Source organism: Girardinichthys multiradiatus, chromosome 18 (assembly GCF_021462225.1).
Source record: "Girardinichthys multiradiatus isolate DD_20200921_A chromosome 18, DD_fGirMul_XY1, whole genome shotgun sequence".
Classification (NCBI taxonomy): domain Eukaryota; kingdom Metazoa; phylum Chordata; class Actinopteri; order Cyprinodontiformes; family Goodeidae; genus Girardinichthys; species Girardinichthys multiradiatus.
In genome coordinates, this window is record NC_061810.1 from 32,799,471 (window position 1) to 32,824,828 (window position 25,358).

General features: G+C 38.3%; 3 protein-coding genes across 6 annotated transcripts in view; 2 read left to right on the forward strand and 1 right to left on the reverse strand.

Annotated features, from left to right (window-relative positions):
• Nucleotides 1-248: 248 nt before the first annotated feature.
• LOC124884275 (post-GPI attachment to proteins factor 2-like) lies at nt 249-3,596 on the forward strand. Its single transcript, XM_047392103.1, has 6 exons — nt 249-524; nt 749-922; nt 1,755-2,004; nt 2,232-2,338; nt 2,431-2,539; nt 3,116-3,596. The coding sequence occupies exons 2-6, from the start codon at nt 755-757 to the stop codon at nt 3,244-3,246; spliced, it is 765 nt and encodes a 254-aa protein (XP_047248059.1). The 5' UTR covers nt 249-524; nt 749-754; the 3' UTR covers nt 3,247-3,596.
• Nucleotides 3,597-5,851: 2,255 nt separating this feature from the next.
• Nucleotides 5,852-25,358, forward strand: part of LOC124883923 (stromal interaction molecule 1-like) — a 41,661-nt gene continuing 22,154 nt past the window's right edge. For all 4 annotated transcript variants that reach the window (XM_047391410.1, XM_047391409.1, XM_047391411.1 and 1 more), the window contains exons 1-5: nt 5,852-6,008; nt 9,571-9,703; nt 19,308-19,438; nt 23,041-23,155; nt 24,307-24,418. In XM_047391410.1, the coding sequence (XP_047247366.1) occupies nt 9,583-9,703; nt 19,308-19,438; nt 23,041-23,155; nt 24,307-24,418 (479 nt within the window). In that variant the 5' untranslated portion in view covers nt 5,852-6,008; nt 9,571-9,582. The remainder of the gene's footprint in view (nt 6,009-9,570; nt 9,704-19,307; nt 19,439-23,040; nt 23,156-24,306; nt 24,419-25,358) is intronic.
• On the reverse strand, nt 13,184-14,516 carry LOC124883924 (zinc finger BED domain-containing protein 4-like). The gene is made up of 2 exons (XM_047391413.1): nt 13,847-14,516; nt 13,184-13,722 (listed from the first exon to the last, which is right to left on the reverse strand). Exons 1-2 carry the CDS (start codon nt 14,506-14,508, stop codon nt 13,227-13,229), a joined length of 1,158 nt encoding a protein of 385 aa, XP_047247369.1. The 5' UTR covers nt 14,509-14,516; the 3' UTR covers nt 13,184-13,226.

A 25,358-nucleotide genomic window follows, 5' to 3' on the forward strand; every position in this document is an offset into this window, starting at 1 on the left:
TTTTTTGTAATATAACTCTTAAACAAGCTGTCCTATAAACAAAAAGCAAACCTGTAAAGGACAAGAGAAATCGATCGTTTTATTGTTGTCATTCAGCACTACGGAGAGCGCCCAGAAACAAATAACACTGTTCACACTGTATTTTTGTGCACTCCTTTGGTCAGTTACTGAGACATTTTCTGTATATTAAAAAAAAAAAAAATGTGTGCAATATTTTGACACATCTTGTTTAATGCTCACGTCTCTTCCGGAAGCTGATATTCTCCTCCCACTCATGTTTTTCCCCCGCTATCTTCCACGCAAGGATGACTGCAGCATCATCAGGCCTATCGTCATCTGCTAGGAGCATCTGACTGAAATTTTAAAGATGAACGTTTTGAAATTTAAGATGACTGGATGACATCCCAGTCTCTTCGTCTTGGCTCGATGGGATCAGAGATGTGCAGCTCCATCGCGCATTGACATTTTTATAGTTAAACCTGTGTAACTGAAGCGACAGCTGGGCAGCAATAAGCTGGGTGGAGGTAGGGTTTTTCAAGGTGCCTTCTTAAAAATAAAACATAAATGAATTAATTTGTATTGGGATAAACATTGCTACTTCAAGATTGAAATCCTAGCTGGGCATGACATGCACGCTAATAATTACTGATGTAGTAAATGTGTATTATTATTGTTAATTATTTTCCGTGTATAAAAAGATGTTGCCACTTTTGTGTTTGAGATTTCTTTTACCTTTCCCTACTTGCAGGGTAAGATGATCCAAGGCTCAAACATTTTGGGCTACGAGAGGCCCCTGGTTATAAGGATTTCATTTGCCACTTGCATTGTGGTTACTGTTTGCCTGCCACTGTTAGGACTCATCACTTGCGTCTCTATATCCTCTCTTTTTCACTTTGAAGATGCTACTGGCACACATTGCCAGGTAATTTCCAGTTCTCCAACATCTTTCTGTTAATGGTTCTAATACAAAACCTGTCACAAGTCTTGGCAGCCTAGGTATAAACAAAGGTTTGTTTTTTTTTATAAAGTAAAGAATCTTTTTTTTTACAAGTGTTTAGATCCAAACTTTTATTTGAGTACTTTTAATTAGTAAATCAGAATGTTGTTTTATTTTATTTTTTATTGTTTAACTGTTGTCGCCATAATGCTTCTGCTGTTACTATTGTATCCAACCCCCTATTTGGACCATTAGGCCCCAACTTCTTTCTAACATTTCATACAGTTGGAGCATACAGAGTGTTTTTGGCCATTCTTCACTAGATTCCCCTGAGTCCTGGGTCCTTTAGTAGCGCTCTTACCATAACTCATCCCACTCGATTCTCTTTATTGAATTTAAAGCTTGGGAGTGCTAACAAAGATTTGATTTCAGGTGTAATATATGTTTATTATGATCTTGCTAAGAGCACCAATGACTCGCCATTTAAAAGTTTGTGACAAAGGCTATCTGATTTTTGTTTAAAATCTCCTAAAGGTTTATGATGCCACTTTGACACAGTTCCCATGGGCTTTAGAGCAGAAACAGACCCTCAGCATCACAGATCTTCCACTGTACCTAACAGTGTGTATCAAGTTATTTTCTTCACATTCATTGTTTGTCTTGCACCAAACACAGCTAGAGTGTTTGATACCAAGACGTTTCGTCTTAGTTTCAAAACACATAAACACATAAATTCCAATTTATGTGCCAATAAAGTTCCTTTTTTATATGTAATGTTCTACAACTATGTGAAACAAGAAATATACTGTGTTTTCAGGTTCCCAACTACCTACCATCCATCAGTGCCTCAATCAGCCTCAGTCCTGAGTGCCACATATGGCGGTTCTGCATCGGACTGCACTCTGCTCCGAGGCTTCTGGTGGCCTTTACCTACTTCAGGTTTTACAAGACCCGCTTTGCTGCCAGGTCCTCCGAGAGCACACTTAGCTGCTTGAACTTGGCCTTTTCAATTTCTGAGAACCTGGGCCTGCTCCTCCTCACATATGTTTCATCTAATGAGACATACTGTGAGTGATCCAGATACAACTTAAATCAAGAAATGCAACCAACAAAGATTATCACCTATTTTAGCTCTTTTGACAGATAGCTTATGTGATATATGTTACAGTTTGAAAAACTAGTCTACTTTGTTGTTTATAATTTTCATTATTATTTAGGATTAATTTTGTTTCCATATCATCAGGACATGTTGATTCATGTTTCTGAAACGATTTTCTTCCTATTCCCTGTACAGTTGTGCATAAGGAAGGTTTTGTTCTCTTCATCGTGAGTTCTCTTATCTACATGCTGATAACCTGCCGATTGTGGAGATCTATTAAGAAGTATTCATTAAGTCCTGGGGTAATGAAGAATAAATATAAAACATTGGAATCCTAAAGCCACCTACTTTAGTTGCAGTATTTGAGTCTTTTTCTGTTCTTTCTTCCTTAAAGGATGCCAAGTCTCATCACTGGAAGGTTCGCTTCTTACTTCTCAATGTTTGCTTCTGTGCTTTTGCTGGATTCTTTTACTGGAAACATAACATGTACTGTGAATCAGGAAGTAAGTTTCACATAACCTTACATTTATTATTTAAATACAATCGACACAAAATATACAGTAGTATGCTAAAGTATATATACCATATAGAACCAAAAGTAGTGCATAATTGTCAATGGGAACGAAAATAATACATAGTTTTGACACTTTTTTAACAAACAAAAATTGGAAGTCTGGGATGGATATGCATTATGTTCCTCTTTGTCTTTCTAGAACTAGATTTTAGTTACAGCTTTGAGTTGTGGCAGTATGTTTCCATCAGTTTTGTACATCTAGAGAAAGGCAAAAACTCCATAAGAGTGACTCTATTTAATAATTAAGTGAATTCTAAAGGGAATTGTTTACCCTGGATTTTGGGGATTTAAATCTGTGTATGAAGTTCTCTCCATTTTACAATCAAACACTACTTTTTGTTTAACTTTAACATAAAATCCTATTCTGACAGACTGTAATTTCTGGTTGTAAAGCAACAAAAATAGTTATAGATATGTTTGTTTCTTGCCAAAGAATACATTAGTCTTATAAACTGTACAAAATGCTGACCAACACTCACGTGTATGATATCTGTATTATTGACAGGTTACACCTTTTTTGCGCTGTTTGAGTACCTTGTTGTCTTCTCCAATATGGCCTTCCATCTGACAGCAGTTTGGGATTTCAAGAGTCGGGAGGTTGTGGTCATTTCTTCCTTTGAGGATAAAGACTTCTGACTAGAAACTAAAGAAGAACATGACAAATGTGCAGGCATTAAATCACCTGATGATGACAGCAGCGGTCCTGTTGAAGAGGACTGGGATGGGCTTTTCCACATATTTTCATGAGGACAGTTCTTAAGAGCATTAATGTAAGTCACGTGTAAACAGTCAGCCAGTCATTTTCTATTGCTTATTCCATAGTGGGTCACATGGAAGCTGTTGCCTATCTCAAGCAGTCTCTGGCAAGAGGTGGGGTACACCCTGGACAGGTCACCAGTCCATTACAGGGCAACACACAAACAACCATGCACACACTCATATAGTTAAGGGAAATTTAGAGTGACCAATTAACCTAATGTCTTTGGGCTGTGGGTGGAAGCCAGAGTACCCGGTGAGAACCCACACATGCACAGGGAGAACATGCAAACTCCATGCAGAAAGACCCCGGCCAGGAATCGAACCCAGGACCTTCTTGCTGCAAGGCAACAGTGCTACCAACTGCGCCACTGTGCAAGTGTAAACAGATGATAATCATATTTACACAATAGAGGGGATAACAGCTTTTGTTCCAGTGTTACTTTCATGGATGCCTTCAATTCCAAAAATTATTTTAAGTGTTTTTTACTTCGATATCAAGCACAGCAAATGTGGTCATACTGTATGTCTGCCAAAGTACAATACATATATTTTAGTAATTTTCCACCAAATATATTATTCAGATTGTTGCTGAGGCCTGTAATTATAAGGTTTACCTTTTTTTTATAGTGTTCCAGTTGTTTTGTAATAAGCGTTTTACGCTCGATAGAATATTTTTCCTCAGTTCAAGAATAGAACGGATTTCTGTTTCTAAAATTGACTATCCAGATTGCCATAGATGATAAAAGTTGGTTAGTATCTGTGCTTTGAAAATTATTTAATTGCTGAAGGGGATGGAAAACTGAAGTTTAGCCTGTGCTTTCAAATAGGTTTTACTTATAAAATAAAACACTTTGGTAAATCTATGGGGCTAATTTTAAATAAGGTTTGTATTTTCTTGAAACATAAATATTAGATTATTAACCAATAGAAAAAATATGATATGGTTTAAGTCCAGATTTACACTTTCACAGGTTAATGAATAGGATGTTAATTGATAGAGAGATGCAAGCACCATGCTTGGTCTGGGGCTTGTTTTAGAATTTGGAGTTGCTTCAGTTTGCAAAAAACAAAAGGCTGCGATTAATTTGACTCTTATGTTTGAGCTTGAAGCATAATTTTTATACAGGAAAAGGGTCAAAACTAATGCGACTTCATTCACTGAAAACAATCTTAGATTTCATGGGGGTAGAACCTAAACAGTAATGTGACTGCCTAATCATTAGTGCAAGTTTGGATGAAAATGTAATGCAAATATTTTGACAGAGGCTTATCATCATGATGTCACAGTAAAATTGTCATTAATCAATTATCAATATTTCAAAACAAAGCAAGAGAGCTAGATGTCAAAAATGTTTGAAAAACCTTTAAGTCTTAAAAAACTGATAAAATACAATAAATCTCTATTAATGAATGTCTGTTGCCTTTTTGTATTGATTTTAGTGGATTTCAAGAACTGACAAGAAACCTTTTGTTGTCCGCAAGGCCTTTACTATTTCACATGAAAACTTATATAGCATCTTTCCAGCCATACGGACCACTCCAGGCACTTTACACAAGAACACACACATCAATACGCAAAATGCCTTGCCCAGGGGAACATCAACATATGGCAGGAAGAAACTGGAAGTGAACCCACAACTCTCAGATTGCAAGACAACCACTCTTCTCACTGAGCCACAGGCACCTGTAAGATATTTCTCCATGTCAGCTCAGCACATTTGAACTCCATACATCTCTGACATTTTAAATATGTATTATGACAGTAGTGGGCCTAATGAATCCAATAACAGCACATTTAAAGTACATTATATTGTTTATATTGTAAAGTAAAACCCTTTATAGAAAGTAGCTCAGACATCCACCAAAGTAATTTCTTTTCCTGTCACTGAATACGTGAATCAGTCATTTTCATGCTGCAGTGGTACCAAAGGACTGAGAGCGATGTGGTGTATCGTGTTGACTTAGGGCTGCAATAAATTTGCTGCACTCAACCCCCAAAACAAATCGCTTATTCGAATAAGACATTCTTATATAGAAAAATAAAAAAATAAAATAAAAAAGACACACATATATAGATTTAATAATAGAATACAAATGAATAAAAGTTTCAACGACTTCCAGAATTATTTTCATTTAGAAATATAGAAACTGTATTTTATTTAGAAATAAACAATTGTGGTTTTATTAGGGTCCAGGAATTAAACCAGATTCAATACATGAAACAATTTTAATCTTAAAATCAAAAGAGTATATTGTTTTTCTCAAAACAGTAAAGGAAAATGAATTTTAATGAATGTTGTAGAATTAATCTTTTTGCTTTTATAGAGTCTTGTAATGTTTCATCGTGTTCACTAGATGGTTCACTTTCACTGCTCCCCAAAACGAATGCTTTCCGTGATGGCTAGTATAAACTCCATCCGCTAGGAGGCAACATAGGTCAGCGTTGACCGGTGCTCCCTCTACAGAGCAAGACGAGCTTGCTGCGGTTTTTTTTTGGTTCAGTCTGTAGGCTGCTTCAAGACCGAGAGCTTAACGAGGAGTTGGACTAACGTAGCTCTTCAACACCGCGGGACCAGGCAACTGCTGCAATGTTGTTATTGAGCTAAAATTACACATTTGTTGACTGTAATACATGACAGGTAACTTTAATTCATATCTTTGTCACAAATATGGTCTTATTTTAGCAGTTCTGGTTAGCCTAGCTGAGACTACAATTGCTCCGCCTTGTTAACGTTCGTGGTTAGCTACGTTACCCGTGGCTAATGTGCATCTGTAGAAATAAAACGTGCCTTGCCGAAGCAGTTTCAAACTCAAAAAGGCACATATTGTAGTTGTTTGCGTTTAATCGTCTTTAAGGTTTCATTTTGTATGAGGTTATTTTGTATTTTTCTGGTAACCCGAGTTGTTGAGCTAGCTAGCCTGCCATTGGCTTGACAGACATCCAACCAGAAGAAACAGAAGGTGCAAGCTGCTGTGAATTTCAAGATTTTTTTGCCCTCTTGAAGTAACATTTTTATTCGACTGGTTCACGGCAGTAAAAGAAAACTTCTGAGAATGTAAGTGTTCAGTGACTTCCTGAATGAAAGCCAAGCTGACGGGACTACGGTGACAGTAGGAAAATGTGTGGTTACACCACAAAACATGACAAATTACCTTTACCTTTTGAGATTTTAGGGATTTAATTACCTGTTCAAATACATGTGAGTACAAACTTTGATCAGCTATTTTAGTTTTACATTTGTTGTGTAACATACCATATAACATACCATATCATACCATACACATCGCAATTATTTATCAGTGAATTATCTTGTTGGCTTAGTTGAGTTCATTATAATGCATGACGCTAAACACAGTCGATTTTTTATTTATTTAAATTTGAACATTTATATTGAAGTTTCACTTTAGTCCATCTATCTCAAAGTTTTAAAAGACAGTGTTAAGAAATGTCTTTAGAATGATACTTCAATTATTACAATTCGTCTCTTTTTGGTATACATATGTTTATATGTCAACAGAATTTACATTTTATTTTTATGGTTGTAATTACGTCTGTCATAAGGCCTCTTTTATCTAGTTCTTAACCCTCCTGTTGTCCTCATTTTCTGTATACACCCTGTGTCCTCCGGGTCAAAATCCGTCTTCACTAAACCCCCAATATAAACAACTTAATTGAATTTTAAACACCAAATTTCATCTTACATATTGTCATTGAGCTCAAAATGTGTGAATACTTGAGTTTTCCTTCTTCACTTGAATTTCTATAGCTTAAGAAAAGAAACAAAAATTGCAAAAATGAGTTTTGAATACATTTTTATTCATCCCAATGACTCAGTTTGTTTGTTTTTCTCCAGTGAACAATTTAAGACAATGTATAATACAGAGATATGAAAAATAACATAACCCATTCAACTAATTAGCACATGTAGGGCACTATACAAGTGCACAGCCCTTGCAGATATATTTCTTACACCATTATGTGTTTTACAGTCCTTTTTTTTTGAGGGCAGAACTGACATCTTTTCCTCTTACTTGCCCTAGCTGGGGAAGTGGCTGTGGTAGATGGATCCTCAGGTTGATCAGGAGGTCCTGCACTCTGAATAGCTTTCACAACTGCTGCTGAAGGTTCTGTGCGGGGGACATGCTTCCTTCTTGCAATGAGTGGAGTTACAAGTGCCTTTCCTAGCTGCTCCAGGAACAACCTCCTCTTGTTCTGCTTATGAGACATCCAGGTTGGGTTGATCTCTCTCCAAATCACAAAGGCATTGTAGGAGGAAACATCAATGAAGTTGTGGAAGATGACCAGGGGCCAGCAGGCAGTCATTCTTCTGCAGCTATATGTTCCAATCACCTTATCCAGGTTGTCCACACCTCCTTTGTTGCAGTTGTAGTCTAGGATGATGATTGGCTTCCTGTCCTCACGATCGCTAATGTCACCGTCTGTGCGCAGTGTGCTCAGAAGACCTACATTCTTGTTTTTCTTTGGGAGGTAGGAAACTAGAGTGGTGTTGGGCGTGAAGGCAAACTTTGCGGAGAGGACCTCTCTCCTTTGACGCAGGCAGTGCAGGTGGGAGCTCAGGCTTATTCTTTCAAACTGTACCAGCCATGGTGATCTTCCTCTTCAGGAGCTGCTGTCCGAGTTCATAAGAGGTGAAGAAATTGTCACATGTCGCATTGTGACCCCTCAGTCCCTCTGTCACATCAAGCACAACTCGCATCCCCTGGTTCTTCTCTGGGTATTCACTGGTCGGCTTCCCAGTATAGACTTGCATTTTCCAAGCATAGCTTGATTTGGCATCGCAAGCCACCCATGACTTGATCCCATATTTTGCTGGCTTGCTGGGCATATACTGCCAGAAAGGACAAAAGACATTAGCATCAGTGATTAGTATCAGTGTCACAGGAAACAGTCAAATAAATCAATAGTGAAAATCACTTTAATTACAAATATGAAAACAGATTACCTCTAAATGGAACCAGTTGTTCATCCACTGTTACGTCAGGCCCTGGATCGTAGAGGTAGGGCAGCCGTTCCACCCACTTGTCCCATACCTCTCTTATGGCCACAAGTTTGTCTGTCACACGTCTTGCTGGTCTTGAGTAGGTGTGAAAGACGGAAAATTGGCCTTTCACTCTCAGCATCTCATAGACTAGCTGCAGCCTCACCTTGGGACCTGTATACACCTGCTAAGATTAGCAGCCCTAAATAGGCCTGCAGGTCAATCTCATCCATCTTTTTCCAGCTGTCTCCATATTTGCGAAAACCCTCCAGATGTCTCATCCCCAGGATTATTTTTTCTATTGCTGGTGTGATAAACAGGTAGAATGTAGAGACAATATCATGGGCATGAGAAACCTTGTGGGTCCTGGGGTCATCTTTATGATGTTTTGTTCTGCACGCCTGCCGTGTTGGTCATATGCTGCTGAGGACCATGTTATTTTGCCATTTTTTGAAAGGAAAGTCTCTCTTTCAGCTTCAGGGTTTTCTTCTTCTTCTAAAGATGATTCAGCATGCTCTGGGTTGTATTCCTCCCCATCTTCTTCCATCCTCCACTTCCTCTTCTGAATCAGAGTTGTCTTGCTGGACATCTGAGAAAATCATCTCTACAGCATCTTCAGCAGTATATCACTCACTCATGGCTTCAGCATAGACAGAATTCGGGGTCCTGTTATCTGCAGCACCTTTATAACCTCTGGAAATAAACAGGTGGTCTTCTGAAGCCTGCGAGAACACCCGTTTATTTTGATTATGATCCCCATTTTGGCCATCTAACTTTAAGAAAGTATGACGGATTAGGACCTCTGATCAAGCCAAGACACTTATAAATGATCTTCTGCTTTATATAAATAAATTGTAGTCATATCGCCACATTTCCTTGCCGTAGATTACAGAAACAAATTTTAAATCTTTGGTTGTCAAAATGGATACAAAATGCTGCCCTAGTTGGTATGACCTGACTGACACTTTGTTCAAAAAGTCTTGTAGTAAATGGTGCTATTTTGTATTTGAAAAAATAATTCAGTTATAAGTCAGACCAAAACTGCGAACGGGAGTGGAAGGAAAATCCTTATAATACTGCATAGAATAAAAACTGACAAACAAAAGCACTTGAGTTGCTAAAATAGGCAAGTGTTTTGGTTGTACATTTTCAAACTTGAATGTTTTTCACCATTTATACAACAATCTCCCTTTTTCTGCAGCACACAACAGATATGGAGCTTCACAAGTCTGTGACCTTGTGGATATTTTGTGTGTGCCTAATTGGAGAGAGTACATTTGAAAAACCAAGTTCTGCTACAGGGGAGAGTCAAAATGGTGAAAACGGCATATCAGGTGAGTAGCTAATCATTGCTTTTGTAACATTGTGAATGATAAACTAGGCTGACACAAGCACACTATAGAGTGACAGAGTATTACACCGTGTTCCACATCTTGTGATTGTGCAGGCACTAAATGTAGCTATGCTGAGAATAGTACAGCTGGCATTTGCCACTAAGCCATGTCCTCCAACTTAGAGCAAGCCACCAAGTCAAAGTGAATGTAATTAACCTAATGTTTATCAGATAAAATAAAAGCAAAGCTGTTTAAACTGATAGTGTCGCTCAGACTCAGGTGGTGAAAATTAGGAACCTAGGTTTTCTGTTATATCTGTGAAAATGTCATGCATCAGTCCATGGAGAAACTTTGTATAACTGACAACCTCTTGATCTGTCAACTGTATAATCTGAACTACATCATAACTTAGTTTTAATTTGGGTTTTTAAAGTGTTGAAATATGTCTTTGTTAACTGTTGCATCAGGATTTTATGCTACTTGTTTGCACACGCTACTAACTTGTTTGGTTGTGGTCTTTGTTACTCTTGGTGAGCAGACGGTTAGAGTGAGGATTGCTCTGCCATTTTGATCACATCACTTGCACACCAGCTAAAACATAGCAAGCTCACCAGCCTTGGTGTGAGAAGGTTGTTTTTCTTTGTTTTTTTTAACAAAAAAGATCCAGGCTTCCTAAAGGTTTCCTGATTGCCGGTTGTAGATGGTAACTGTTGCTTTATGAGGTGGCAAAGTCATAGTGTGCTGCTTGTCATGCAGGCACACAGAATAGTGTATGCAACTTGAGCTCTTACAAAAAACCAGGCCGACTGGTATGTAAATATCTTATCTAGTGTCTCTGGATGTTTTGCAAGCCAAATGAGAAAAAAGACCAGGTTACGTGTGTGAGACCTTTGCAGGTGGCAAGTTTTTTTTTTTCCTGACGTTCAGTCTTTGCTAAACATAGGGAGTGAAAATGCCTTTGCCTTTTGTGGTATGTGGCGTTCAAGTTTTCTCAGGCTAAAAAGCTTGCATGCTGTGGCTCACAAATTGCCTTTTTGTTACAAAAAAGTTCAATTCTTTGTTCTGTTTTAGTGGTTTTACTTAAGGCACATTTGAAAAAAAGAAAATGTAGTTGGTGCTGTAACATTCTAGGCTGTGTGTTCTCTTCAAGCCTACTTGTCAAAACGTCTTGTTCTGGAAGGATTACTGCTTTATTCTGTATGATTTGATAAATTACAGCTTATGCATATCATAAGCTTTTGATAAAGAACCAGAATCAGTGACTTTTTGTAGGTTTTGTCTCAGTCACATATAAAAGGGGAAGTTAGGTGGTTTTTGAGCAATGATGCAACATAATATTGCAAGGTTCATGCAAACAACTTTGAAAACTCCCATTATCTTGGAAGAAATTCTGTCGAAACCTAAACCAGTGCATAGGCAGCTCCAGGTTGTACAAAAGAAAATAAAGTAATGTAATGAAACCACAGTATTGCAATTAGGAAGTTGCCGTTAAAATGTTTGGCCATTGATGAAGCCCAAACTCGGCTCTATGTTTATATTTAAACCATCGTTTCTCAATGACAAGGCCACTCTCTTCATTGACCCTAACCTTTTTTGTCCTCACTCAAGGGTGTTTGGCAAATGATCCCAACATGCTTTTTAAAAGTATAAATACACATCAACTAGAATAAGAATTTCCAAATCAAAAACCCAAGTGCAGCTGTTCAATATGATGCATTTGCATTGAATTTATGCAGGCTTATGTAGGCTATACTTACAGTGCTTTTAAAAAGTATTTGCTCCCTCACATATTTCTTCTGTTTTAGCTTTTTTGTCACGCTTACATGTGTGACAAAGGTTTATTTTATTTAACTTTTATTTACCTAGCAAATCCATCCCTGTTTAAGGGGAGGTCTTTACAAGTTATAAGGTAGAAAGTTCAAGCTTAAAGTTCGACAAAGGCAATAAAAAAGCAGACCAACGTGGCTCTTTGTGGAAAAAGCTATTGCCCCCTTGTTATATCATAAATTAATTTTACTTATCCGCATTTTCGGAAAGCTGATTTCAGTTTCGCTAGCTGCACCAAGGCCAGATTTCTGCCAGACCTCTAGATTTCAAAAATATCTGGAATAGTATGTCTAACAGCAGAAATCAACAACAGGTGAGCAAACAAGATTGAAATATTGTCATACTTCTGTCTTAAAGGGTTACAAAGTCATTTCTAAGGCTTTAACTTCAGTTAACTTCAGTGAGAAATTAAGGAATCAAGTAAGAGTGGTAAACCTTCCCTGGAGTGGCCATATTTTCAGAATTACTCAATAGTGCATAAGTGACCCGTGACCCTTTTCCATTAGTACCTACTCTACTTGACTTGCGTGATTTGATTTGTAGTAACACAAACACAACAACAGTCTTGACTGCTGCTCAGTCTATGGCTGTTGTCAGACTCTGAGTGAAAGAAGAGCCAGAGAAGGCTGCCGGCAGCAAGAGTAAGTACTGGAGACAGAGGGAAGCCATGGAGTGGTATCAAACTCAAGGGTACAGGCTAGAGAACGTGTGAGGGTAAGCTAATGCTAGCTTGCTATAGTGTTCACAAGATGCCCAGCGTACAGCGATTTAACGGTTGAAGAGATTAGTTAGTTATTATAATATGTAAACTGTGACTCGTGATGCTGCCCTCTACCCAATCAGTGACCGACAGTCTTCTGATGTCACGTTTTCCGCACGGGTTGGCTTGCTTAGAACCACAAGCAAGCATGTACTAAAGATAGTAACGGTTCCACTCAACCATTGCAAAAAGTGATTGGACTGCAATACATGTTACCTAATTATTTAAATGCATTGCGTTAAGGCTCTCTTAAGTTAGTAATTTACTAGGGATGCTCCGATCAGGCTTTTTGCTGCCGATACCGATCACCCATGAGTTCCGATCATTGCCGATCACCGATCACATGTATTGGCAGTAAATATTTCAATTTAGCTATAAGGGCTACTGGCTACATGATGTGGAAAAAAGGAACCATAGAATCACCTTAATTTAGATGAAAAATGTGTTTTTACTTTTTCAAAATAAAAAATGCAAAAAAACTTGTAGGCACAATGCAGCAAATATTTAGCGAAAAGGACAACTGAAAACCTGCTATCAGTAATGCAATCTTTAACAGAGTTAAGTCATTAAGCCTCTTGGCGAATAATGCAGTAAAAATAAATCTCACATTGCCCTAATCAAATTATGTCAAATAAAAAAGGAATTGTTCAAAGGCAAGTGCAGGTTGCATTCAAATAACTGTCATAAGTGCATGAGCAAACTGTTGTGGATTGTCAGAAAAAAAACTACATGTTTACTTTTCTTATAATTTACTAAACAAATCAATACTATGGGTCTGTTGCTTCATATATAAAATAAAATAGCCCATTTGCTACTTAAACAACATTAACATGGTCTCAAAGATCTTGAAACAGAAAAACAGCACAAGTGAAATTAAAGTGCATTTGCTTTGAACAGGCAAAATGTTGAACAGCATTTTTACATGCTAAATGCCTATTACTTATTGGTAAGCATTGTGGGAAGGTTCTTTTTAATAAAGAGAAGCATCTCAGCTTTTTCAGTCATGAGTCTATTCCTGTGTTCGTCCACAATGTTGGATGCAGCACTGAATAAGCGCTCACTCTCCACATTTGTGCATGGTGCAGACAGGTAAGCTCTTGCTACTTTAGCAAGGTCTGGAAAACGTTCCTTATTAGTTTTCCAGTATTCCAATGATGATGCACCCCGAGAGATGGGTGGCTCTGAGAGGTAGATTATCATCTCTGATGGCGTTGGACTGTCGGTGTGAGCCTGCTGCGGGGTTTCTTCTGCCAGGATCTCACCGAATATTGAAGACAAAGATCCTGGTCGTGGCACTTTCTCTGCTGGCTCCCCTGTGCTGTTAGCTTCATGTTCTTGGTTTGGATCCCTCTGAGCGGCTTCTGTCATCAGACCAAGAAGCAGTCTGTGTGTTTTGGTCTTAAGTCCTTCAGAATAAAATCTGTCTTTGTACCTTTAGGGGAGGGGGTCACATTAATTTTCAGGCCTGTTGAGAATACAAAATGTAACTATGTTGCTTTTATAATTTCTATAATGCTTTTTTTAATCCATCATTATTTTGATGATGATTAGCTCACCTTGGGTCTATGACTGTTGCCAAACTGTAGAGGGGCTCTTCTTCAATGTCAGCAAATCTTTTGGTGACAGCTTCCAGCAACGTGTCCTTAGTTGTCTTCACACCATGATCTGCTGCAGTCTCTTTGGTCAGAATACGCTTTAAAACCATCACAGAGGGTATGACATCAGCAGCAGATGCAGTTGATGAGCATATTTCCTTAGTCAGCTCTTCAAAAGGTTCCAGCAGTGTTGTCATGTTTTCAATCAATTCCCACTGAGAAGATGTAAAGGTTGCAGGTAGCTCAAAGTCAGCAGCGTAAACGCCCAATACTCGTTTTTGCTCAAGGAGACTGTGGAGCATATAATAAGTGCTATTCCACCTAGTGCTGACATCTTGTTGCAGTCTTTTGGAGGGCTGGCCAAGTTGTTTCTGTACACTCTGAAGTCTTGCATATGCTAATGGGGAGTGCCTGAAGTGCCCCACAATGCGTCTCCCTTTGGCAATAATGTCACTTACACTGCGCTGTGACAGCACTGCCTCATGGATGGCCAGCTGCAGGGTGTGTGCCATACACCCCAAACTTGGTAAACCAGCATCTGTCATAGCTTTCACCATGTTTCTGGCATTATCTCTCAGTATCACGTGTATCTTGTCTTTTGGAATATGCCATGTTTGAAACATTTTCTCAAATGTGGTGGCTAAAGCTACGGCAGTATGGGAACCAGAAAACTCCTGGGCATGCAGAACAGCTTTATGAAGTTGAAAATCCGAATCAATCCAGTGAGCTGTTAAACTTAGCATCAACACAGGACTGACGTCCGAGCTCCATATATCACTCGTGAAACTTAAAGAGGATGAGACGCCTTCTTTAAGGAGATGTTGAACGTGAGAGTACACTGTCTGGTGGAGCTCGGGCAGGGCTACATCTGTGAAGTACTTACGTCCCGGTAGCACGTAGCGGGGCTCCAAGTGTGAGAGCAGTCGGCGGAACCCAGCGTCTTCCACCACGGAGAAAGGCTGGTCATCTAGCCCGATGAATTCAATTATTTTTCGAGTTATTTCCTTAGCCTTCTGACTGCCACGCTCATACGAGCGAGTGTTGGCAATGGTGGGCTGCGTTAACTGCCGTCTGACTGCTCCGGTTGTCTTCTTTTCATTCTCTGCAGTGAGCCTCGAAAACTCACCATACTCCGCCAAGTGCTTGTTCTTTAAATGTCGTATTAAATTTGTTGTGTTGAAGCATTTTGACGTGCTTCCCCCTCGAGGTATTTTACCATTGCATGTGTTGCAGGACGCAAACTTTACATCACTCTCACAGACCGTATAAAAGCTCCAAACAGCAGACATGTTTGTTCAGGATTTGCCGCCGCGCGCTTGCGCAGTTTGTAGGACATTGGGAGCTACACTACACTGCAAAGTATGAGGTACATGTGATCGGGTTCTGTAATCGGCAATGAAAGGCACTGATCGGCACACGTCGATTACATACTTTTTAACGGAAATCGGCAGATAATGATCGGTGGCCGATCGATCGGAACACCACTGTAATTTACTTGATGACACTTGTTCTTGTAAGGGTCATAAGAATGTTAAGGTCAAGTGGTTGCAAGGTGGGAAAGTCATTAAGACACTACAAGTTTGTTTGTTTTAAATTGAACCAAAGACACTGTTAAGTATTTGTGTACCGCAAGTCATCAATCAGTCAACAATCAGAAATATTGTCTCATGATATGGTGCAGCTTAGCTGCAGACCTCACTTCACTTCTGTGTTCATAACTTTGCAAGAAGAAAGAGACAGGGCAAAAATAACCTCCATGCAAAAAGCCAATGCTGACCAAAAAGAACACTGAAGCCTGTCTTACATTTGCCAAAAACATCCCGATGATCCCAAAGACCTTTGCGAAAATACACTGTTCAAAAAAATAAAGGGAACACTTAAACAACACAATATAACTCTAAGTAAATCAAACTTCTGTGAAATCAAACTGTTCACTTAGGAAGCAAAACGGATTGACAATCAATTTCACATGTTGTTGTGTAAATGGAATAGACAACAGGGGGAAATCTTTGGCGATTAGCAAGACACACTCAATAAAGGAGTGGTTCTGCAGGTGGGGACCACAGACCACTTCTCAGTACCTAAGCTTTCTGGCTGATGTTTTGGTCACTTTTGAATGTTGGTGGTGCTTTCACACTCGTGGTAGCATGAGACGGACTCTACAACCCACACAAGTAGCTCAGGTAGTGCAGCTCATCCAGGATGGCACATCAATGCGAGCTGTGGCAAGAAGGTTTGCTGTGTCTGTCAGCGTAGTGTCCAGAGCCTGGAGGCGCTACCAGGAGACAGGCCAGTACACCAGAAGACGTGGAGGAGGCCGTGGGAGGGCAACAACCCAGCAGCAGGACCGCTACCTCCACCTTTGTGTAAGGAGGAACAAGAGGAGCACTGCCAGAGGCCTGCAAAATGACCTCCAGCAGGCCACAAATGTGCATGTGTCTGCACAAACTGTTAGAAACCGACTCCATGAGGATGGTATGAGGGCCCGACGTCCACAAATGGAGGTTGTGCTCACAGCCCAACGCAGGACGCTTGGCATTTGCCAGAGAACACCAGGATTGGCAAATTTGCCACTGGTGCCCTGTGCTCTTCACAGATGAAAGCAGGTTCACACTGAGCACATGTGACAGACGTGACAGAGTCTGGAGACACTGTGTAGAGCGATCTGCTGCCTGCAACATCCTTCAGCATGACCGGTTTGGCAGTGGGTCAGTAATGGTGTGTGATGGCATTTCTTTGGAGGGCTGCATGGCCCTCCATGTGCTCGCCAGATGTAGCCTGACTGCCATTAGGTACCGAGATGATATCCTCAGACCCCTTGTGAGACCATATGCTGGTCCTGTTGGCCCTGGGTTGCTCCTAATGCAGGACAATGCTAGACCTCATGTGGCTGGAGTGCGTCAGCAGTTCCTGCAAGATGAAGACATTGAAGCTATGGACTGGTCCGCCCGTTCCCCAGACCTGAATCTGATTGAGCCCATCTGGGACATCATGTTTTGCTCCGTCCACCAACGTCACGTTGCACCACTGACTGTCCAGGAGTTGCCAGATGCTTTAGTCCAGGTCTGGGAGGAGATCCCTCAGGAAACCATCCACCGTCTCATCAGGAGCATGTCCAGGTGTTGTAGGGAGGTCATACAGACACATGGAGGCCACACACAATACTGAGCCTCATTTTGACTTGTTTTAAGGAAATTACATCAAAGTTGGATCAGCCTGTAGTATGTTTTTCCACTTTAATTTTGTGTGTGACTCCAAATCCAGACCTCCATTGGTTAATACATTTCCATTGATGATTTTGTGTGATTTTGTTAGGACATTCAACTTTGTACAGAACAAAGTATTCAATGAGAATATTTCATTCATTCAGATCTAGGATGTGTTATGCGAGTGTTCCCTTTATTTTTTTGAGCAGTGTATTTTGTGGTCTGGCAAGACCAAGTTGAATTTTTAAGAAAATTTGTGTTCTGTTAGATCTATCAAAAAAAATTAAACAGCATTTCAGATAAAGAAAATGCTGCTTTCAAACCTGCGTGATTTGTTGTAATTGACAGCAATCTGAAGCACATCAGCATGTTCATCTGAAAAGCAAGAAAACAAAAAGGGTTTTGGAGCGGCCTAGTCAAAGTGTGGATTCAATTTACTTTGAATTGCATTAAAAGTAAATCTGAATCTAATTTAGATTTAGAAACGTCACCTTATTGTGGCACAATTAAAACTGTTCTGCAGAGAAGTATCGGGGAGTCCTCTTTCTTCAGATAATTAGGCAGGCATGTTCTGTAGAGGTTTTTAAAGCTAAGCTGAAGACTGTTCTGTTTTTTTAATTTGTTTTTATTATCTTTCTGTAATTGTTTTGCACTTTGTTTGAATGTGCTTTACAAACGAAGTTATTATAAAAGGTATTATTATGGAGCCAGGTTGGTTTGGAAGGATTTTTTCCCTCATTTAATTAAATTACCATTTGTAAACTACATTTTGTATTTGGCTATGTTATCTGTAACTGATAATAAAATGAGTTTGATCTGAAACATTCAAGTGGTCAAAAAAAGCAATAACAAAATAAATCTGTAAATGGGCCATTTGTTTTTTTTTTACAGTACTGGATGTAGACTATAATGCCAAATATGATAATTCTATAACCCTGCTCCGCAATTGAACATCATGTAATTATGTAATGTCATAATAACATTGGTCCTGAGTGTCTGTCTTTGGAAAGAGGTTTTGTCTTAGCTACCTCTCTGATTCATGGTGGATGATTTATAATTAAACAGAAAGTACTATAGAGATGCACAGTGAACAGAGGAGCTAATCATAAATAACAAGTATTTGAAAATCAGTCAGTCAGTCAGTCATTTTCTACCGCTTATTCCATAGTGGGTCGCGGGGGAGCTGGTGCCTATCTCCAGCAGTCTATGGGCGAGAGGCAGGGTACACCCTGGACAGATCGCCAGTCCATCCAGAGTTAATTGAAAACCCCTGTCCATAGAAACTTTTTACTTAAATATAATTCTTATTTTTTGTATAAACTCTAAGGGACTGTGTTATTAAACTCATAACAATGTAAAGTACCAAATTTTAAAGACTCATCAATCTTCAGATCTGACTGTCATTACTTTACATATATTTCTGGCAGAGACATTCAGACAATACATGGGTTGTTAGTAGCGCAGAGACTTTGACTGAAATGCCTTGTATAAACAATACTTTCTCTGCAGCCAAGGAATTTGGTCGTTGTTATTTCTGCAGGAAAGTGATTCTGTTAATGGAGCCTCTTTGTGGAACATTCTGGCGTTTTCTTGAGCTTAAAGAAAATTAAAGCAAACAGGTCTGTTGGAATTTAGAGAAATTGTTCACGATTGATTGTTTTAAAACAAAGAAGTGGGATAAACTACAAAGGTAAATAATCTTGTATCGATACTTTTCAATAAACTAGAATGCAATTGAATGTTAATTTATCTCAGTAGTTCGATACAATGCCCGAAGTAAGTAAAAGCAAACAAATGACCTTTGATGACTATGCTTTAAAGGTAATAGAAGGTCCAGTGGAAGTTGTCATAGTCATTTATTATTCATAGAGCCTTATTATTTGCTGGTGTTGGTTCCTTTTTGATTGACCTTATGTAATATTCAAATTTTATAAGAAATTGAATTTTGAGTTTTCATTGGATGTAATTAAACATCAGATGCCAGAAATAAACAACTAAAATATGTGACAGTGTACTGAATCCATACAGTATATGCTTTGTTTTCATTGTTCATTTTTTAATTGAAATGCGTCTGTGCTACTTCTTTGAACATGAATTGAAGGAATTTTCTTACATGTGCATTGTCTGTGTAAACTAGAAATATTGATATGCTATAATCTGTTAAGGCATAAAAGGCTTTTAATTATTTTTTTCTCTTTGACTATTTTGTCTTTCAGAATTTTGTCGTATCGATGACCCACTATGCAAAGATAACAATGCCGTTCTCACCTTTGAGGCTATCCGTAGTATCCACAAGCAGATGGACGATGACGCAAACGGCAACGTAGATGTAGTAGAGACGGATGGCGTAAGTATTTAAAAATATAGCAAGAACTGATTCACTATTTCAGGGGTGTATTTTGTAAAACGTCAGGCTTCTCTGTAATCCTGTTTTTGATCTTAAATTGACTAATTATAGCCTTACGAAGGCCTTTAACTTAACCCCAGTATCTGAAAGGTTTGTCCAGTTTCTCACTTCAGTGGTGTTTTTGCTCAGGTTTCTGTCAAATAATTAATCAAATGAAGACAAAAGTCTTCTTTTAATAGCATTCCTGTTGCTTGTTGTTTGCAAGACGTTTCGTGCTGGCTGCTTTTTCTCATAAAACTACTGCATTTACTACATATGTTACTTCACAGCAGTATAATGCCTTGAGAGGTTAGGTCTGTTGCTACTCATATGTCATAGTTTGCATAAGAAGAATGCTTGTAGTCTGTTTAATGTATAATCCTGAGGTTTAGTACAAACTGGGGCTGAGTGATAGGACTACAATATATATATTTTGATATTTTGGGATATTATACACGAATTAAGTAATAAAATGTTTAATTTTGATCAACATCAAAGAGTACAGTTAGATTTTAAGAATATGTCTTGGATCTTAATCATATTACACAAATCTTATTAGTTTTCCTGGGAATTTATTTCCAGGAAATTTATTTTGTGTTGCACAGTGATGCTACAGTCACCACAAAGTCGTGAAATCTTTCTACACCGTTTTATCAAGAAGGAACAGCATCTTGGCTTTTTACTGTCTTTCACCTATGTTTACTTTACTATAGTAGGAGTGCTATGTGGTGTGGGGCTCATTTAAAAAAAAAAAAAAAAAGAAACTGTGTTGGTGGTTTAGTGGGTGGTTTGGCCTATAATCTAGTGAAAATGTATTAGCGATGCTGTGCAATTCTAGTGGTTTTTAAAGTGGTTGGGTTTTTTAAGTTTGTAAGATAAAATCATGTGTTTTATATCAAATTTACTTTGCATACGTTATTTTTGAAGTAGTAATAAAGTTAAATGAACCTGAGCATTACATGACAGGATCAAATTAAATAAACTTTTGTTGTCACAAAGCAATAGCATGTTTTCTTTTTAGATTTAGGTGGGTGACATTCATTCTCTGGTCTGTTTATTCAGAACACCTTGCTAGTATTGGGTTTCCAGCCCCTCTACCCCACCTGTCTTTGTGCCCTAGATTCAAACAGGCGTTGGAAGCATTCCTCAACCATTGTAGGTGATAGCATCATGCATTTGCTGCAGATTTGTTGACTGTGCATTCATGACGGCAGTCTTCTGTTTCACTACACCCCCAAGGTGCTCTATTAGGTTGGTATCTGGTGACTGTGGAGGCTATGAGAGTACATTCATCTTTAAGAAATGAGGTTGAGATGATTTGAGCTCTGTGTTATAGTGCATTATCATTGTGAAAGGAGCCATCAGAATGGGTACACTGTGTTTCATAATGGGTAGGCATTATCAGCAGCAATACTCAGAGAAGCTGGGGAATTTAAGCATTGCTCTATGGATAATAAGGAGCCCCAAGTGTGCCAAGAAAATGTCCCACATTATTACACCACCATTACTTGCCTTAAGTATGATACGAGGCCGGGTGTTACCATTCTTTCATTATTTTTATGCTGAAATCTGACCCTCCCATCAGACTGTCGCCGCTGAAGTCGAGAGACATCAGATCATTCAAAGTTTTTCTAAACAGTTATTCCTATTTTGGTTAGTCTATATGTCTCCTGTTTCTGGCGAGAGAGGCAACAGGTGTGATCTTCTGCTGCCATAGCATCAAGGTTTGACGTGCCATGCGTTAAGAGATAGTATTCAACATGCTTTCATTTGTTTTATTAGAGTATTGACTAAAGTCACATCTCCATTGTGTTTATGGAGATTTTAATTGTAAATAGGAACCTGTGGTTGGCAGTGCTCACTGCATGACTGTGAGGCATGCATATCGGTGCAATATGCAGAGGAGAAGAAAAATACTGTTCGGTCCAAGATGTCATGAGACTGCAAGAAGAATGTATCAGCGTTAGACTACCGTCTGGGTTTTCTGGGCACAAGCTTCTTATTATAACTATACATAAATATTTTTGTTTTTGGAGGGAGAAAACAAAGGGCACTGGTCTTCAGAGATATGACAACAGTGTCCTTGTCAAGTACCTGTAACAATATAAACAATAAATAGGTCAATATTTTAACAGGTTGTGAATCATATGCTTCACTTGCACCATATAAAAACCTATGGATGCATTAAGTATGGCATGTCAAGCCAAGGAATAAAAGGTTTAAAAACCGTGTTATATCTTTTGGCTTCTAGCTGTTGTTTGCGTATAGATTGTTGACTAATTATGAAGATTTAAGGAGTGAGTTCTTTGCTAATCTGTTTCAATAAATATTGACATAGTAATGATATTCCTTTTACAAAAAAGGAATATCATTCCAAGAGCAGCTTTTTTTATTGTCATCTCTGTAAGACATATGATGAAGTGTTCTTTGACCATGCTTTTATTCATACATTTAATGCATTTTATGGTACTGTAGTAATTGTAGCTTGTTAAAATAGCTGTCAACACGTTTTATTCTATTTATTCCCAGTAAAAAGCTTATCTTTGAAAATATTTTATGTATACTTGTATGGATGCAATGATGCTGGAACGATTAATGTTGGTACATCCTACAATTTAATATAACGATTCCTGTTAATGCTGCACAATATATCGTAAATATATCACATTGCAATATCATCATATGCAATATTCATATCGCAGAGGACTGCTTACGGTGCAGTTATTGATGGCTAATATATTCCAAGTGTCACAGACTTGGATTTTACATGCCAATGTAATATTTAGCCTGCTGGACAGAGTCTCATGGCAGCAGATGCTCATACTGGACACAAATGACATTGGCCAAAATGCTAAAATGTCTAGGAAGCACAGATGAAAAGAGGGGACAGAAGAAACCAAAGAAACTTTGTCTTGAAGAGGACAGCAAGGATGGAATGTGGTAGAAGTAACTGCAGACACTATGCTATTTTATTTTATCCAGTTTTGATATCTCATGTACAAAGAGACTGCAGACTGAGCGGCAAGAGTAAAGGTAGAAAGTGTTCTAGCCTTCTAACAGTGGTAAACTTCTCACAATGTTTCTGATATTTAACTGTTAGCTGTTTTTGACCACTCGACTTCCCGGAGATTCAACCTGTTACTTGCTAATGCTTCTGTTACTTCAGTTAAGGAGGTATAATCACAACTCCATGTACTCAATTTGATCTTTGGAAATTCCTCCATGCCACTTGCTACATTTAAACTTTCCAGTAGTTTTCTGTCTAACAATTATTTTTGCCTCTTGTGTTTATAAAGCAAAACACACAAACATAATTTCCCTTTGGAAAAGGTGTTGTTTAATTCAATAAAATTAAACAAGCCTGAATTCAACAATTTTTTTATACTCTGTATTTGTTATATAAATCTAATATTGGTCTCTAGCAAAAAGAAAACGGTATTTTTGTTTTTCTGTTTTGTGGTTCAGAAATGCATTTTTCTAAAGATCATTGTTGCTGGAGCCTTACTTTGTGCTATTTCACCCTGTAAAAAATTTTGGCTACAAAATACCTTGTCATCCTGCAGTTCCTCCGAGAAGACCTTAACTACCATGACCCCAAGGCCAAGCACAACAGTTTTCATGGCGATGACCAGTTCATCAGTGTGGAGGATTTGTGGAACTCATGGAAGGGTTCTGAAGGTACTGCTTTAAAGCTGTTTTGAGATACAGAGAGAAAAAAATAACTTGCTTTATGTAATATGTTCTGTACCTTTTTTTCCCCTAATACCCACTGGTTTTCTATAATTCTTGCCTTCCACTTAATAATTTATATCAGTTTCCTTTGGAAAACTTCTCAGGGCCAACTTCCATTTTTGCAGGGTGATACAGTTTGCGGTATTTAGGAAGATAGAATTTGCGTTTCACGATTCAGGATTTGGTTAGTGTACAGAAGATTGACTGAAAAATAAAGAAGAAAATAATTAGTTTTATTAATTATTAATTGTTTTCTATGTGACCTTAATACAGTTCTCTGAACCAGTTGTAACTGTGGTGTTATTAACATTGATGTGACATTTAAGAACTTTGCTTGACAGCCTAATGGATTCACAGCTGAGCTCACACATCAGCCCCTGGCAAAGCATCTCACTCTTCTAATGAAGCAGCAAGCCAGCTGATTAGATCTTATGTGGGTCAAACAACGGTGGTCTTATCAGATGCAGATAGTGGCAGAGTGGACATCATTGACTCTGTCAACACAAAATCCACTTCCACTCTCTCCTCCTTGACATTATCAGTTTGGCTGGTCTGCCTGGCACAGAGAGAGCTCTGCTGTATCTTATGTGTTGCTCAGACCCACTTTTTTGCTTGTAGTGCTCACTTACCCTGCGTTGTGGTTTCTAGATAATGCTCTGGTTCTCTTGTTATTATCTTGAACAGGGCAGTGTATACTACTTTGCCCAATACCTCTTCTGTGATTTAGGATGTAAATGCACTTTGTTATATTATATTTGTCCAGGATACACATTTTGAGTTCCTATTATCGTAGCATGTCATAATGTTAATATGATACTGAATTGCATTGGTGTGGATTAGGATGTAATCAGTTTGCATCGCAGTTCAATTAAAGAGACCTGAGAGGATCTCTGTTTTTTTTTTATTGCTTAGAAATTTAAAACCGAGTTCCCCAAGGCATGCACGTCAGGCATCAGAAATGTTTTATTTTGCTGACGATTCTCTGCTGGTCTTTTTAGTTCCTGATGGTTCCAGGAACCTCTTATGCCTTTGAATTGTAATTTTGTAAAAGACATGCCCGGTTAACCGACTTCAGCTGACTTATTTTTTTTTGCCAGTGTATAATTGGACAGTAGATGAAGTGGTAGAATGGCTCATCACCTACGTGGAACTGCCTCAGTATGTGGATACTTTTCGCAAGCTGGCTTTCAATGGAAGTGTTATGCCAAGGTAAGAGCAGAGTTGCAGACTCCAACCCGAGTTGGACTTAAGTCACAAAAATAAAAAACTTCAGACTTGACTTAAGTCTGCGTTCTAAAGATTTGAATTAGACTTTAAGATTTTATCTCATGTAATGAAGAGGAAACGGAAGCCTGTATTTGAGCTACTGCCAGCAGCTGCTACTCAAGTGAAAGGATGTGGTTATTAGCCAATTACGTTGATGGATTATGGGTCGCTAAAGGCTCATAATAATCTGTTCATGTTGGCTGTAGCTTCATCATAATGACCACATGAACGTCTCTCCAAATAAACACTGTATTCAATGACTTCGGATTATTTAGAAAACGTCCAAAAACGCAACTTACCTCGAACATTCTCTCACTGCTACACTAGCTGAGACATTATAAGGACACTTCTGGCTAAATATCAAAATAAATATATTTATAGAGACATATAGACATTCTGCATTCGTTTTTTTTTTTTTTTACTTACTACTCTTTGCCTTGTTCATTTTGTTGTAATTTATATCTGAAATTTGGGACTGTGGTAACTTAGTCATCACAAAGACAAAAAAACATTTCATTCAGAAATTCAACATTAACACATTTTAATTTCTTTTTTTTCTTAGTGCATAACTGTCTTTTCATATAATTTTATTTGTACAGTCACCTTGAGTGTTATGAAAGGTGCTTGTAAATAAAATGTATTACTATTTTTTCAATGGGTTAAATATTACATTTGATCAATTATACATTAATAATAAACTAATATAAAGCAGCCTTTTGCAGTTTTTTGGGATGGTAATTTAAATATGAAATGATAAAAATATAACTTTCAATAAGTATGGAAAGGCAATTATTAAATGTTAATGTGGTAATTTAGGCCTAAGGACAAATAGTGCATGTTATGCAGGGTTAGAGGTCCAGTAGCTGTCATCGATTTGAAGAGA